Raw genomic sequence first — 17,553 nt, forward strand, 5'->3', positions numbered from 1 at the left:
GGATTTAACAACAACAGACCAAATCAGTGAAGAGGAGCCTATGTGAAATGCAGCACCTGTGACCAACGTATCACTGATAGTTAGAAAAGAAAGAGAATGGTTTGATGTTTATTGGTGTTGAAAGTTCAGCTAAAAAAATCTCAATAGGCTTACTAATAATGCATTCAATTTTTCACATCTGCACGCATGGCACACACCAGGGACAGAATTTTATGCGGAAGCGATGGCCCTGCCCTCGGCTGAAAGGTTGGGTGCGAATCCACCTCTGTAGTGCCGGGAAGCTCTGACCTAATTTTACAGCCATCAGACTGTTATTTGCTTAGGCTGAGGTTTCTGCCCTCATCTGGAAGGAAGTCTTGCCACCAGGCACTGCTGGCCAGTCAGATTGCTGGCAGCTCTCCAGTCCCAGTAGCACCACTGGGAAGAATGGCCACTGCTGGGACTGCAGCCAGTCCCCATAAGGATCACTGCAGAAGGACAGACACTGAGGTAAGTTGAGCACATTTTGCCAAGCAAATGAGGTAGGATCCAGCGAGGGCGATAAGGGCCACAATCAAGGAATGGGGTGGAGAGGTGGGGGGGGTTGGGAGGTAGATGGAACAAGGGAACAGGAGGCACACCCCAGCCAGGCCATGAAGGTTTAGCTGGTGGCCTCACCAAACTGACACAGACATCCCCCACCGCTGGTAAAATACCAGTGGTGACACCAGAAGGTCCTTAACTGGCTATTAATTGGCCACTTCAGGCTCTCACCGGTAAAATTCCACACCAGAAATGCACATCAAGAAACTGAATAGTCCCACCCCATGATGTACCATCAATTAAATTCATGCTGAAATGTTTTAAAACACTAACGTAAAAACAGAAAACAGGTGACGATGGAGAAAATCATGGTGAGGTACTTTATAGAGCTGCAGACAAATGGGCAGACGAAGCTGAAATTGTGGGAACCTGGTTGGTTTGAGCCCTGATAATTTGAAAGGGACCAAAAGCAGTCTGGATCGCATTCTCGTGGGCTCCCTCTCCCATCAAGTTGTAATACCATGCTGTCTCCTGCTTGGTCCCAAAAACTCTAATGCTTTACCACCAGAAACTGGTCTGTTCTTCAATACAATAGAACTGCTCCTCAGTCCTACTGAATTCCAGGAAACCGCTCCCAATCTTTCCCCACCACTCCCACAATCCCTTCAGTGCTTACAAGACCCTAGATTACATTCCCAATGTTCCCTGATTTAGAAACCTCACTGCTCCAGACACTGAAACCTAAGTATTTATGCTAAATCCTACATCTAGCGGCGCTGCCTGTCAACTATTTCCATTGTCAACTCTCATGCCCACACTTATATTAGAAACTGCTTATGCAAACTTGTAACACCAGCATGACACTCTCCTGCCCATAAATATTTTACAGTACCACACTGGTGGAAGGGTGTAATTATAACAATAACAAGTTTACATAGGGAATTTCCATCACAAACATAACATTAATTGGAATGGAAACACAAAAATAAGAAACAAGTGTAAGATATTATTGAATTATGTCTTCACACTGTCCAATTATTCATCCACCACCTAACCTCCCCTGCATTTGGTCTTGACTTTGGTGTGCGACTCCAAGAGAAATCAACTAGTGGGGATGAAGTTAATCTGTTGTAGCAATTGGCTGATGGTTTGTATCCTGCCCGATTTCCTTTACCATGAAGTCACTGAAAAAATGAAAGGTCACAGACCTCGGACATTATTAACTCTGCTTCTCTTTCCACCGATGCTGCCAGGCCTGCTGAGTATTTCTAGCATTTTTACATTAGAAAAGAAAACTGGGTGGAGTATAAAACAGGGTGCCAATTCATTATCACACATTTTGCACTACCACAAAGATGAATTTCACCCTCAGTATATTTAAATGAACCCTCTCCTGTGTTTATTTTTCTTTCCCAGGCTATACTTTTCATGTGGCTATGGAGACAAGGCAGCTCTTCTTGGTTAATTACTGGAAAATGTGCAAGAGCAGTCCACTGAGACTTCCCATCATCCTCCATCACTCCTGAAGTTACTCACCTGGCATCCATTTGTACTTGCCCATGAAGAATGGCTGAGATTGGGAACTTGATGAAATGGTGAAAATCCCTTCATTCCATATAAGAACCCTCTGCCATCATGCTGCACTCCCTTAACAGTTGCACTTTTATTTAGCCCCACTGGTAATTTCATACCATTATCACTTGAAAATAGGAACAACTCTTCACCTCTACTTGTAGGTGAAAAATTAAGTTAAACCATCATTTTCATGTTTAACTCAGGCAGCTGTTCAAACAGGTTTAAATTCCTGCAATTCAATGAATGAAAGTTATTGGAATATTCATAATATGGCCACTTTTGAAATAGTACCAAGACAATGATTGGTCATTACAGCCCTGCAAATCTCTTGGTATACTCAGAACATTCATTTTACATTTTAATTGTTCCTTCTGCATATTGTTTTCAGGGTCCCAGAGCAACCATTATTGCCCCCTTTAAATCGTTTTTTTTTCTGGTTAAAATTATTTGCTTTGAAAAAAAATAGTAAAATAATAGTGTATTGGGGTATAGTGAGCTAATCACAATAAAAAAAATTGGCAGTGAGAAATAGCTGCAGCAGGGATTAGGAATTAAATAAAGCAGAAGAATAAACCTGCAGAGAGAAAGCTGAAGTGATTCCCTGGCTTGAATATAGGAACATTTTGAGGAAGTAGTATCCCACATGGACTGTGAAAAGCCCAATGCTGTGCTGTGCCTAGACTTCCAAAAATCATTTACCAAAAGTTAGTAATTAAGTTCAAAGCAGTGATGATTCAAGGTAAAACAAGCAAATGGATAGGAAATTGGCTGACGGTGGAGAACAGTCTCTACTTGTTGGAGGAGACATGTCACTGTTGGGGGGAGCAGAATTAATGAGTGGCTGTCCCAGGGTTCAGTGCTAGGGCCAATATTATTTCTTACTTACATTAATGGTTTGATTCAAATATTTAATACCTACAAGTCAAATATGCTGATGATACCAAACCAAGAGAGGCAATTGTTTCTCAGGAGTAATACAGGAAATACATATTTTGTTCCACCTATTTTGTAAGTAGGAAGTGCAATGACTGATAAGATTTAATGTAAATAGGAACAAAACAATTAGTGGCATTATTGAGCTGCTAAAGTACGAGTGTATTTCCCCATAGACTATAAGGAATGATTAATTCAGTAGCCTGTCTCAGCAATTGAATAAAAAAAAGACTTCACTCCCATTGTATTTGGAAGGCTCTGGTCCCAGGCACAACAGAGGGATTTAACTGATAGGACTACCCTTCTAATGGAAAATGCCAGGTGATAAAAATAGAGGCAGCTACAAATCTAGCGAAGGCTACAACATGCATTTAATTAATAAAATAATAAATATCTTGCACTTTCCCACATCAGTGAGTTGTACAAAAGCAAAATATTGCAGATGCTGGAAATCTGAAATAAAAACAGAAAATGCTGGAAGTGCTCAGCAGGCCAGGCATAAACTATGGAGAGGAACAGAGTTAACCTTTCAGGTCGATAACTTTACATTAGAAACGGTTCTGATGAAAGGCCATCAATTTGAAATGTTAACACAATACGTCGTGTTACTTGGCTTAAACAAAATGACTCCCAGCCACCTCCATACATTCTTTTTTTAAAGCCTGGCCAAGCTTTCCGTTTTGGCCTTTGCTAGATTGGTGTGGCTGCCTCTATTTTTATTACCTAGCATTCTCTGGTAGTAGGTTAGGCCTGTCAAATTCCCCTCCTATGTACCTGAGACCAGAGCCTTCCAAGTACAATAGGTGTGATTTTTTAAAAATTGCTGAAACAGGCAACTGAATTAATTATTCCTTACAGTCTTACAGAAACACACCCACACTTTAGCAGATAAATAATATGTTGCTTTACAAGGCCTAACATTCTTGTCCTTATGGAACAGTGCAACCTCTGACTTACTACAAGAAATGTCACTGGAAATCTATTTCTTACACATGTATATGTTTAAAATCACTGAATGTTTTTCTCTGTATGGTCAAATTGCAAACTTGTTATGTAATGGTTTTCTTGTCAAATTACAATATCATTCAGAAAATCTGTCAACAAGATATGATGAGCGTCTCCTCAATTATCAAATTGAATGAGTTATTTTGTTTCACTTTGCCAGGGAAAGGCTGCAATTCAAAATTCCCAGCAAAACTGGTGCCACTGTCTCAATAGATTAAAAATGGGGTTTTTCTTTCAGTTCTGTAGCATATTCAAAACCTTGTCACTTGGGCCAGGAGGATTCAGTTAACAAGACGCACGCGTTTGTAATTCCTATCAACACAAAGCCTAAAAGGGGATGGAAATCAAAGATGAGCAGAATTTGACAAGCTAAATACTGTCAATTTCCAAAAAAAATTCTTAAAGGGGGTAATTAAATCAAGATACAGCTTTTGGATTATAGGGAAAAAGGTCATTTACAGAAACTGCTGTGAAACTGTTGACAAATGATTTCAAGAAGACTTCCCTTTATACAGCACCTGATCATATCTCTCAAAAATGTTTCAATGTATTTCATAGACAATTAATTACTTGAGTGTAGTGACTATTATGTGCATAAATTTTACTTTACATCGTGGGTTAAGATGAAATTTTGATCATTTGTAAATCAGTATGAGTGTTGCAAAAGTATACTGTAATCCTAAAGACTATTCAAGACTGCCATCACCTGCCATTAATGAGTACATCAATGAACTGCAGTCTCTAGCCTTTAACATTATTAATACCTTACTATTCCCAGGAGGGGGATGAACACAATAATCTTTGGTACCACAGGCTGTATTCCACTCTCATCATTTTCAACATTGTTAACAAAAAGTGAAGGTTATCAACACCAACAGAATGACAATATATTACTGCAATCCCTCCAGTCACAGAAGGTTTTTGAGTGTATCTTGAAAGTGACACATCCACTGTTTGGCAAAATCCATACTTTGCCTATCAGCTTTTTCCTATAAATAGCATAAGATATTTAGAATTCCACATGAAGATTCATAAGACAAAACCATGGTTCTAAAGTGACTACTTAATATAAGGAAAAAGACACATACAGACCACCTAACTACAAGCGTGACATTGATATTCACAAGTGTCAGTTATAGATGTGTTTTACCACAATAATATGATATGTAGTGATATCTTCATTAATAGGTTACAAATCCTACTGTCAAAATAGAAAATGCTGGAAATACATTGCAGATCCATTCAGCTCTAAAAGAAGAAAAGTTAACATTTTGGGTGAAAACCCTTTGTCGGAACACAGTCATCACAAAAAGTCTCACCTGAAACATAAATCTATTTTGTTTCTCTTTCAAGATGCTGATCGACAACGTTTACTTCCAGCAATTCTAAATTTAAAATACTTTAGAATTTAGAAAGCGAAAGCTACAAATATTATTATTTTTCTCCAGTATAGATGTGCATATGCAGTCGATGTGAATCAAAGTTCTATCAACCATCTTTAACAATTTAGTAAACTATATAAAATGAATCTGTATGTGCAAGCAGATAGAATCATAAAGTAGTTAAAAGCACAGATGGAGACCATTCAGCCCATCATGTCCATGCAGGATCTCTGTAAGCTATTCCCACTCTCCCCCACTTATAGTTCTGCAAATTCTCTCTCTTTGGGTGCTTATCCAATTCCCGTTTGAAACCCACGATTGAATCTGCCTCCAACACCCTCTCAGGCAGTGCATCCCAGATTCAAACCACTCACTGCATAAGAAAACATTTCCTCATGCCTCTCCAAAGCCATCACATCCTCCCTAAAGTGCGATGCCCAGAAACGGACACAATGCTCCAGGTGAATCCAAACCAGAGATTTCTAAATGTTCATCATAATGTCCTTGCTTTTGTAGTCTCTGTCTCTATTTATAAAGACCTGAGTCTTGTATGCCTTTTTAACCATTTTCTCAACCTGCCCTGGCACTTTCAATAATTTATGCATATATTTCCCAAGTCTCTCTGTTCCTGTTAGAATTGTGCCCTTTACTTTATATTGCCTCTCCTCGTTCTATCAAAATTTATCACTTCACTCTTCTCTGCATTAAACTTCATCTGCCACGTTTCCACCCATTCCACCAGCTTGTCTATGTCCTCTTGAAGTCTATCACTATCCAATTCACAATGCTACCAAGTTTTGTGCCGTCTGTAAATTTTGAAATTGTGTCCTGTACATCCAAGCCTAGGTCATTAACATATATCAAGAAAAGCAGTGGTCTTGGAACCAACCACTTGAGAACCCCAATGTACATCTTCTTCCAGACCCGAAACCAACCGTTCATTACTACTCTGTCTTATGTCACTCAGCCAACATCATATCCTTGCTCCTTGTTCTTTTCCTTGGCTGACATAAACCTTATGATACAACGATCACTGTTTGTTAAATGTTCCCCAACCAACACTTGACCCACCTCCTTCCCCAGAGCAATATCCAGCAATGCCTTCTTCCTTGTTAGGCTGGAACATACTACTGATCAAGAAAATTCTCCTGAACACACATTAGAAACTTTTCCCCCTCTCTGCCCTTTACACTATTACTATCCCAGTCTATAATCAGATAATTAAAGATAATTGAGCTACTCTATAGGTTTTGCATCTCTCCAGATTCAAAGAAACAAAGTGATGTTGTTAGTAATGGAAGATGAACTTCAGGCTTTTTATATAAATTTGTGACATGACACTGTTTGGTTTTAACTTTCAACTAAATCTCATACACTGAAAAGCAAGTATTTAACAATGGGACCTGGATTTTGTTTTGATACAGCACACAAAATATACTCAGAAGAAAATATGTATTCTGATGTCACATAGATGGAAAATATTTCTAAAGCTGAGAGGGTTTAAAAACTGATGTGGTGAAAACATAAAGGGAAAAGTCAGACTAAATTGAATACCTCAGCATCAAAATATGCTCAGAATGTTGCACTGCTTGCTTACTACAGTGAACCCTTAAAACAACTATAACTCAATTACAATGAAGCAAGACAACAGTACTGTTATGTAAATACAAACTTGACTATTACAGCATTCAATGTGCTCAGACAGTCATAAAAAAAGAAAGACTTACATTTATGCAATGCTTTATGGGAACTCTCAAAAGCATTTCACAATGTTTTGTACACAATAAATTGTTTTAATGCAGGGACTGTCTCTGTACAGTAAACACATCATCCACTCTACATTTAGCAAGCCTCTACAAACTGTAATATGGTGAACTATCAGTTAATTTGTTTGTGATGGTGTTGCTTTAAGCAGGAATGCTCACTAAGACTCTGGAAGAACTCTGCACTCTTCAAAAAATGCCAAGGGATCTCTTGTACCCATCTGGAGTAATATTTCATTCCAAGGCTTGAAACATTGAGAAAATTCTACGACATTCTACTGGAGTGTTACCATTAAAATGCATTGAATGGTGAGAATTTCCTGTATTTGAACAGTAGGTACGAACTAAATTAGCCCACACGCCCATTTTCTTCAACATGATGTTATCAGCTCAAACTTTCAGCAGCTTCCACACATGTTTAAAAATCTAAATGTGAAAGGGCAGTTTAACTGATGTCAGATGCCATTAGATGCCCTGCAACAGCAAATTATGAGCGCATGTAGAAAACATGCCATTCCCCACTTCCCCACCTTCCTCCACAAAAAAAGCAAAGCTACACTGAAATGGTATATATTATACATGGACACTAAAATAAATCCAAAATACATCTTTTTTTCTTTAAATCTTATGTCCCCAGAGAATGTTCATAAGAGGTATTATATGCAAAAGATTTACATTTGTTAATATACTTGTTTTAGAGCAGTCTGCTGAATAATGGCTTCTAGTTATAGAGAAGAATGTTTAAGTGATCCACAAAAATGAAAGCATGGAAAAATCCATCAAAGTGTACCATTGCTAATGTGCTTGGAGTAATTTTCAAAATGCATGGCACCAGAATCTATCCATTCCCCTTACTTCTAGTTTGCCCACAGAAAAGGTTAAAAGTCCCAAGTAACATCTTCATTTCATTTTCATAGCATGCCTGTAATTCTTTAAAGTGCAGTATCTTTAACCAATTACACACAGGTGCTCACCAAATTTACTCGAAGTAGTTCATGTTGTCTTTAGGTTATACAAACTATTTTTTTCCATAAAAGTAATTAAAATACATTTTATTACAATATAAACTGCATAAGAGAACAATTATTACACTCCTAACTTAACCATTTAAGTCAAAGTAAGGATACATTTGATTTTAAGCACAAATGTGCTTATACTTGTAGCTTGGCATGAAGGATTCTCCAATTTGCAAATATACCAAGTATTCAAATTAAATAAAATACTGAAAACTTTTATTGTACAATGGCTGGGTTAAGAATTGCTGAGCAGCAAAGAATTTGAAATACGACATATGAGATGGCAAATCAGTTACTTAGAGGGGTGATTTTTATTACAATTGTCTTTTTCCATTATATCCTAAACAAGCCACATAATTTACAAACATGTATGAGGATTTGTTTTAAATGTAAGGTTAGGATCACTGACTATTATATTAAAAAAGTTAGAACTTTAGTAGGGCTGATACGGAGGTACATTTTTCCAGTGTTTAAAATACTCTTAGCCCTATGTTATTGTATTAACATTATCTCTCCGCAATTTAACAGATAACCTGCACTAAAATTAATATTTATTTTGGAAATAATAGGGTAAAATTGAAAAAACATATAACTACAAATATTCAACTTCCAAAAGTGTTATGATACTGACCCGCTCAGTACTTTTATTTTCACTATGAAAGGTTCACAATGCAGGCCCTCCAGAGGGCGAACTACACAATTGAAAATCAATAACCTTATCCAATAAATCAGAACTGGCCAGAATTGTGAAGCAGGTTAACGTAAACATGTGCTTAACCAAACTATAAACATGAAACCCAATTTCTACTTGCACACCGGCACAGCAAAAATACAACAAACCACAGTGTACAGGACTTTAAAGATAGCAGTAATCAAAAAGGAGCATGTTGATCTACAGAACTAGCAGCATGCACTTTTAAGTAAACAATTTACTACATTCTGTGACAATTGCATAACTTCAAATACTGTTATTGATTATAAACTTTACAGCCATTTATAAATATTGAAACTTGTTGGAAAATATCAAACAGCTTCATCTACAGAAGTCCATCACATATTATTTCGAATAAACAGTTTACAATTAGATGAAGTCACATTAAAAACAGCAAATTATGATGAACATTTCACTAAACAGCCAAGAGTAAAAGACCAAAGCTTTGGACAAAAATCAGTATTTACATGATTCAACCTTCAGAACATTCCAATATTTATGTAATAATGTTTATGATAGTCACTTCAAACAACGATGCAGTATCCAGTTTATGTTGTACAATCTACACCAAAAGATTTTATGTCAGAGAAAATCAGTTGTAAAGAGGATTGTGGGCCCATTGAATACATGCAGACGAGACTACAGTGGACAATAAGTACATGACAGATTTATTAAATGGGCACTTTCTATCTGTTTTCACAGTGGATAAAGAGTACAAAAGACCTACAGTGCAGGAACCTATACATAAGTCAAGAAGAAGTTTTAAAATGGTATTGGAGATAATAATGGGGCTTAAAACATGAAAACTTCCTAAGGTTTCCACCCTATAGGATTAGAAAAAAGGTGAGGAAATTGCAAATGGGTTAGCCAATAATTTTCCAATGCTGTCTATATTCAGGGATTGTGCCTATGGATTCAAAAATTGCAAACGTCATTCTATTATTTAAGAAAAGAAAGAGGAGAGAGAAACCAGGTAACAACAGACCTGGCAGTTTAACATCAGTTGTGAGGAAGTTATTGGAATCCATCATCAGAGTCTGTGGGTGGGGTTTTCCATCAATGGACTTTTGCCCGCTCTCCAAATTTTCCCATCTCCCCCCGCGAAGATGCCCATCACTGGTGGAACTGGAAAATCCTGGCCTGTGTGACTGAGCATTTAGACAAGTACGAGCTGATCATGTCTGACTAGTCCAACCCAGAGGTCAAAATTTGATTAAAGTCTGTTTGCCCTTCACAAACTCCAACCAGTATTTTTAGATCTTCAGCTGCATAATCGACAGTCCTTAAAGTGACCACTGGGAGGCCAATCAAAAAAAAAGCCCCAAAACGTCCCAAAAGGGTACTTCTTATGGAGATGGAAAGCACAGTGCTCCAATTCAAATTTGCTGCAACTGTGGCTGCTGTTATCCTGACCTCGCTTCAGCCACAACCCCCCCCCCCCCCCCCCCCCAACATCCCATTGATCAATTTCCAGCCCCTACACTCCCTGACTTAGCCTCAGGTCTCTACTTCAATCAAAATTTGTTAAGGCCTGACAGACCAACTGCATCATGGCATCTAATTGAAACCTAGAGTTTGCTGAATTATAATGGCAAACCCATAGAACAAATTTAGGACTTGCTCTGGCATGTCATCTTGTGTGTCACCAGAATCACGTCAATTTCATACAGTAACAAATTTAGGACCCAATATATTGTACAGATGAATCAAGGAAGTTACAAAGGGAATAAACAGAGTATGAGAATGATAAAAATTGTTTCAGATAACATTTAATGCGTGGAAGTGTGAAATAATCCACTTCTTAATCAGAGAAAGACAAATTAGAATGTTTCCTTAATCAGGAGAGACTAGGAACTGTAGCGGAGCAAAGAGGTTTATGTACTAATGCACACAAAACACTAAAAACTAATGCATGGGTACAAAAATCAACCAAAAAGGTTAATGGAAAGCTGGCAATTATTTCAAGGTGTTTAAAATATAAAAGTGTGGTGAAACTTGCAGAGCCTTAGTCATATCCCATCTGGAGTATTGCTTTCAGTTTTGGGCACCAAACCAGAGAGAAATTTATTAGCCTTGGAAAGAATGCAGCACAGATTTAATATAATTTAAGAAGAATTAAATTCTAAGGACAGATCGCCTAAACTTGGCTTTTATTTCCTTGAGTTGAAAGAATTGAGTGATGAAATAGAGGTCTTCAAAACAATAAAGGAATTAGACAGGGTAGACACAGAGAAATTATTTCTGATGGTGGGTTATCCAGAACTAAGGGCATAATCTTAAAATGAGAGCTAGGCCAGTTAGGACAGAAATCAGAAAGTACTCCACACAAAAAGTGGATGAAATTAGGAACTTACTCTCCACCCCCTCCTTCTTCCCCCAAAAGGTTGTGGATGCTGTGACAATTCTAACTTTTCAAGACTCAGATCAGTAGATTGTTGTTAGATAAGGCTGTTAAGGGGGAATGGAGAAAAAGGGATGTAACTGGAGTTGAGGAACAGATTACTATGACCCAAAAGAATGGCGGAACACACTCCAGGGACTGAATAGCCTACTACAGTCCAGGTGTCCCTATTAGTGATCATCCTATTTAGGAGAATCTTTTGCTTAGGTAATCAATTCGTCATATCTACAAATCCAATGGAAACATTTTTACCCAATTTCTGCAATTCATCGAGTGGTGGATATTTAAACAAATACAATAGCCAGAGTTTAATATGTAGTTAGTTAAATATTTTGCGATAAGCACTGATCAATAATTGTCCTTGGTACTTCCATCAGCATAAGCACCACACCTATGCCACTCTAAGGACTGCATCTAGTGACAATGATTTCCTCTTTATCGGTTACGTCTGGTTGAGTAATCAGCCCATACATGATGTGATTTTCTAACTGTTGGCTATAAAGCCATACCGTAAGTTACAAATCATGACATTTCCTAGCACCAAACAACTGCAACTGTGTCTAGTTGTTTGTTCGTACCATGGAAATTGCACTACAATGTAAAGTGGGTAAGATTCCATAACACCAATACTTAATAAACACAACAACAATTTATATTATTTAAACAACAAATTAATTATTATACAATTTATACAGTGTATTAACTTCATTTAAAAAATCCCAGGTACTTTAACAAGAGCTATATCAATGAAAAATATTTTTGACATTTTTTGACACCAATCCATAGGAGGAAAAATCAGAAGAGATAAACAAAAGTTTGATCAAAGAAAGGTGCTTTTTTAAGTGCCTTAGAAGAGGAGAGAGGTGGGGTAGCTTAGAGGTTTAGGGAGGGAATTCCAGAGCTTATGGCTAAGGCAGTTGAAAGCATGGCCAATGGTAGAACGATTAAAATCAGGGATGCACAGGAGACCAGAATCGGAGGGCTGCAGAGAAAACAGATAGGGAGGGGCAATGCCATTTAAATACAAGGATGAGGATTTTAAAACATAGCCATTGTTGAACAAGGTGGCAGTGAGTGTCAGCAAACACAGGGTAATAGGTGAATGAGATTTGGAGTGTGTTAAGATTCAAGCAGCAGAGTTTTGAATGAACACAAGAATATATAGGGTGAAAGATGGGAAGCTGGTCAGGAAAGCATAGGTATAGTCAAGTCTAGAGGTAACAAAGGCATGGAAAAAGAAAGTAAGACAGAGCATAAATTATCAATAAAACAGATAACAATTCTGGTGTCTACTCAACTGGAATGTTTGGATGATGAAACAAGTGCCCCATTAAAAGATTTCAACAGTGTTCATGAATTTAAGACTTAGTTATTTTATAGCATACTGAAGTCAAGCACTATACTCCCTGACACATTTACTATTGTACAAGTGTAAGCAATTTTTAAAGCAGCAATTTATAACACATCTGCAGAATACCAGAATAGTTTCAGAAACAATTTCAAATGTACCAGTAATCACATACACCATGTGTATATCCATCAAAACCAACAAATGACATTATATGAAGAAATATCAGCAATGTTTGCCTTTCTTTCAAAAAAGAAATTGAAATAATCATTTTTGATAATTGTATTCAGTGCATGAACACATACTACACTCTGCAGGAATGGCAGCGTAAGCACTTCCATGTGACTCATCAATTGCTACAATCCGCTACAACAGAATCAAAGTATAAAGTTTGTTACTTACTTTTCATATTCCCCGTTATCTTTATCACATCTGGAATCTTTATGTTTTTCCCAGTCCTTCCCATGTTTACAAGTAGTTAACAAAATAATATCTTCTCCATTATGTACATGATACAAGGCGTTTCTGGTTTCTGACCCAATGCCAGTTAGGTATCTTTTACCTTTAAAAACCAACAGGTATTTTCTTGTGGGTGGCACATTGTTGTACATAAGCCAGCCCCTCTCGCCCCCTTTTTGAGCATGCTCTTTGGAAAACAAGGGGATGGACACATCAAAATCAGATCGGAAGTTATCCATACTGATGCTGGCTTTGGCTAACATTGCCTGCCCGATATCAAACCCTAAATCTTCTGTGTAATCAGGCCAGGTCCCTGAATACAGATTGAAAACAAGATGATTTCTTCCATTATTCCACAGTGGGAGGCTTTGGATTTTAGTTTTCACATTATGAACATACTGAAATGAAAGTTGATCTCTGTCCAAGGTATCAATGCTGAGGACAAACAAGCATGCTTGTCTTGGATCTGATGTATAATATCTCGAATCCTCAATAGTAGTAAGGATTTTCTGATAACTTTCAGAAATCTTCTCCCCCTTTTGAAGTGGATAGATGTACACTTTGAATCCATTCCTTTGGCAGAGAGAGGAATCAAAGCAAGTCTCCATCCTGCATTTTCGATTCTTATAAACGTTTGCTTTGATCTCTCTCCTCTCCCTTGGAGAAAGTCCAGGGTTGACGCCAAGCTGGGTTCCCTCCTCTTCATTATTTTGCCCATCTTCCAAACTGAAATAGCTGCTCAAGTGGTTAATCCACACAGGCCAGCGGCGTCCGATGGGGGGTGAAGCCTGATTCCTGACGTCGTGGTGAAGATGATCAGATGACAATGATGAAGATGAAGGTAAATTTGGGGGCAACTGTCGGAACCGTGCTCCTCCCAAGTAGAAAAGCAGCAAAAGACAGGCGCCCAATGACACTAGAAGATACCTTTTCTTGGCCTGCATGTGGACAAGCAGGGGGCCACTAGAAATGCATAAAAAAGAATGGGGAAGGGGAAGGGGTGTGGGGAAAGAGAGAGAGAAACAGTTGCCACTTAGGATTTGATAATCTCGTAGAATATCATAAACAAGAAAAGAATAATTGATCACAAACTTTCACTTAAAAAGTTAATTTTCAATGGCAAGGATTCCTGGAAAGCTAGCACTAAAAAGCCTGCCTTTGTGGTTGATGTGATGGAGTGTGGAGCCTGGCAGTTTGTGTTGACTGTGCGAGCTGGGAAGGGGGTGAGGGAGGATTTTCACAGCTCAGTCCCCCTCTGGCCCAAGCTGGAGCAGAGCAGAAGCAGAAGCACCCTCCCGCCGCCATGTTAATGTGGTTACCAGGGCGAGGAAAAACTCGCTCCATCCCGCACTCTAACCTGGCAAAGAAAAGCTCGGGGAACCTGACGCGTTCACTGACCCTGCCACACACATCCCGCAATCCAGGAAACAGGAGCAGCAGCAAAGGCAAGTTAAGTGTCAGCAGTGAGAGCCCCTGGCGTCTTAGTTAGAAATTGGCTCTGTGGGTGTATCTGGGGAGGGTTTCCCACCACCCCCACCAAAAAAAAACAACTTTACATCAGCACAAATACCGACCTTTAAAACAAGAAGAAGGAGGAAAAAAACACAAACTAATCAACCTAGCTTGTCATAAAATAAAACTGTTGGTGAGGTTTGGGAACGCATTCCTAGTTTACCATTAATAATAATAAAAAAATCTCCTTCGCCCGTCAAGTAGTATTGACGAGATGACTTGATGTAGAAGTATAAAATTATTATCGGGTACCTGGATCTTGTCTGGGAGTTACAGTGCAGGAGCCTGTCATCGGGAACAACTTATATCCCTCTTTTCAGTCTGTTACTCTTGGAGATGAGGACGGCCATCCCGCGTCCGCTGTGCGCGCACTTGGTGCTAGCTCGGGCTGCTGAGACCCTTGGCGTTCGGCTGTCATCTGGGATGATCGAGTGCCCTGGGTTTTACTTATTTATTTATTTTTATTAATTTTTTTTTTTCTCTTTCTTTTTAATTATTCAAATCTACCGTCTCAGTCGGCGGAGAAGCCAAGGTCACCATCCGCAGAGCGAACATACTTTCCTGATGATTCTGATCTTGTCGTGTGAGGAGTGAGGTGGTGGGGGGGGGGGGGGGGGGGAAGTTTCCCCGGTTTCACCGTCAGTCCTCAGTGATTAAGGGTTGTCATTTTATTTAATATATAATAAAAAAAAACACAGTTTGAAAGGGGGTGGTGGGGGGGGGGCGGTGGAAAGAGGAGTTGGGGGAATTAAGTTTTACGGGGAGGAGGAATGAGGAATGAATGAATAATAAACAAAACAAAACAAAAAAAAAAATCAAAGCAACTCCTTCAACTTTCGGAAACCGTCCGGTCCCGTTTTCTAAACCGCTCCTGCCGCCCTCACCCTCATCCACCGGGTGCCCCAGGTAAATGTGCAGCACACACCGTGTGAGAGAGCAGAGACATCCATCAGGGGCAGCCCCTGGACTCGGTCAGATGAGCTGAGGTGGGATGAGGTGAGGTGAGGTGTCCCGGGGACTCGGGTCTCTTATCTTCAAATGCCGGAGACGCCGTGAGATTCTCGGTTCATTTCTTCCCTGTCAGACTCTCCCCCCCCCCTTTCACTGAAGCACCGGAGAGGAAACAGGTCCCTCTCTCCCTCCCTCAAGGCTGCCGACTGACTGACTAACTGACTCCTACAAGCTTTGCCTCGGAGGTGTGGGCAGGATTTCCTCGCCCTCTTTGGCTGCCGATTCGGACATTTGTCGAGCGGCGTCTCTCTCTCTCTCTCTCTCTCCCTCCCCTGCCTCCTCCACACCGGCTCCAACCGCCCTCTCCTCGCGCGCTGATCTGACTCGACAGCAGCTTTCCCTTCCCCGCCCCCTTTCCCTCCTTCTCCCTGCTCTGCCATTGGCTGCGATGGCCGCAGCTCCCGTCGCTCATTGGACAACCGACACGTCAATGACTGCGAGCCCCCGGGGGTTGGGGGGTGTGGGGGGGGGGTTGGGGGTGGCTTCTTCTCGGGATGCGCATGCGCGGGATGTTTGGACGGGCGGCCGGAGGAGCGTCGTGACGTCATCCACCCTCCCTTTGCGGAGTTAAAGGGGCAAGTGTCTCTTTCTGTCAGAGCGAAGCGACGTCATTCTGCTCGACACGAAAGCAACATAACTGCGGATGCCGCAAATCTAAAAAAAAACACCGACAATGCTGGATATACTCAGCATGTCTGGCAGCATCTGTGGTGGGAGAAACAGAGTTAACGTTTCAGGTCTGTGACTTATCTTCAGAACTACTCTACTGTCTTGCCCAGACAAGTCACCAGCGCCCAAAGTCCAAATTTTAGCAACATCGAGTTCAAATGCAACCAAAAGTAATTACTCATATCTGAATAGGTGCTTCAATCACCTGATTGAATTTTGAACTACAAACCAAAACATTAGAAATGTCAATGGAGGCCGTGGTCAAACTTTATAATGCTCTGGTCAGACTGCATCTTCAATATTGCACCTTTTTCTAGATGCTGAGAAAGAAGCGGGAGATTCAAGCGTTGAAGGCAGTGCAGAGAAAGGGGATGGGGCTGATTCCTGTTAACAGGGGTCTGAGTTATGAGGAAAGGCTGGAGAAACTTAGACAAGGAGGCATATGGGAGGTAATCGTTTAGAATTATACAAGATTCTTAAGGGTATAAAGAAGTTAACAAGAAATTCAACTGTGAGAGAAGAACAAGTAGTCACAGGTTCAAACTAACGAAAGTTAATTTTATGACTGATAATAGGAAATTCTTCTTCACACAAAGTGACTAACATGTGAAATAGGCATTCAGACATAATGAAGACAAAATTGTAGAATAACTTAAGAAACAATTGAATCTTATGGTATGGAACATTAGGCTTTCTATGGATAAACTAAGATGGACCTAGATGGTTTTATCATCCTTAATTAACTTGAAAACTCTGGAATGTAATAAAAAAAAACAAAGCATCTGAGAAGAGGAAAGATGCATTAACGTTTCAAGTAGGGGCCTTATATTTAAAGGGAAATAAAGAGGAAAATGCCAATTCTGCAAGTAGAAAGGAGAATGGGTTCTCTGGGGTTACGATAGGAACATTCAGAAGCAAGTTAGCAGAGTGATCAAAGTGGCAAGGAGATATTTTTAAAAATAGCTGAAAAAGTGAAATGTAACTGTAAAAAAGCTTTTACTGCTTCATAGCCAATTGATAACTTTTGAAGATTAATCACTGTTATTGTGCAAGCAAACATGGTGCTGATTTTTTTGTATACCAAAACTCCACAAACAGCAATGAAATAGATCACCAGTTAATCTTTTTTTGGGAATTTTTGTTGAGATAAATGCTGGCCTCTGCTCTTGAGAATTGCCCTAGGATAAATTATGCCCATCTGAACATGTTTCTAATTTACATCAATTCAGAAACAATGACATTTTC

At 39.5% G+C, this 17,553-nt stretch overlaps 1 protein-coding gene across 1 annotated transcript in view; it reads right to left on the reverse strand.

Moving 5' to 3' along the window:
• Positions 1 to 14,964, reverse strand: part of LOC144680472 (exostosin-1-like) — a 709,158-nt gene extending 694,194 nt beyond the window's left edge. Inside the window, exons 1-2 of the mRNA XM_078541470.1 lie at positions 14,881 to 14,964; positions 13,060 to 14,079 (exon numbers count right to left, since the gene is read on the reverse strand). Coding sequence (XP_078397596.1) covers positions 13,060 to 14,060 — 1,001 coding nt within the window. The 5' untranslated portion in view covers positions 14,061 to 14,079; positions 14,881 to 14,964. The remainder of the gene's footprint in view (positions 1 to 13,059; positions 14,080 to 14,880) is intronic.
• Between the last annotated feature and the right edge of the window lie 2,589 nt (positions 14,965 to 17,553).

Source organism: Cetorhinus maximus, chromosome 5, assembly GCF_964194155.1.
Source record: "Cetorhinus maximus chromosome 5, sCetMax3.hap1.1, whole genome shotgun sequence".
Lineage (NCBI taxonomy): Eukaryota > Metazoa > Chordata > Chondrichthyes > Lamniformes > Cetorhinidae > Cetorhinus > Cetorhinus maximus.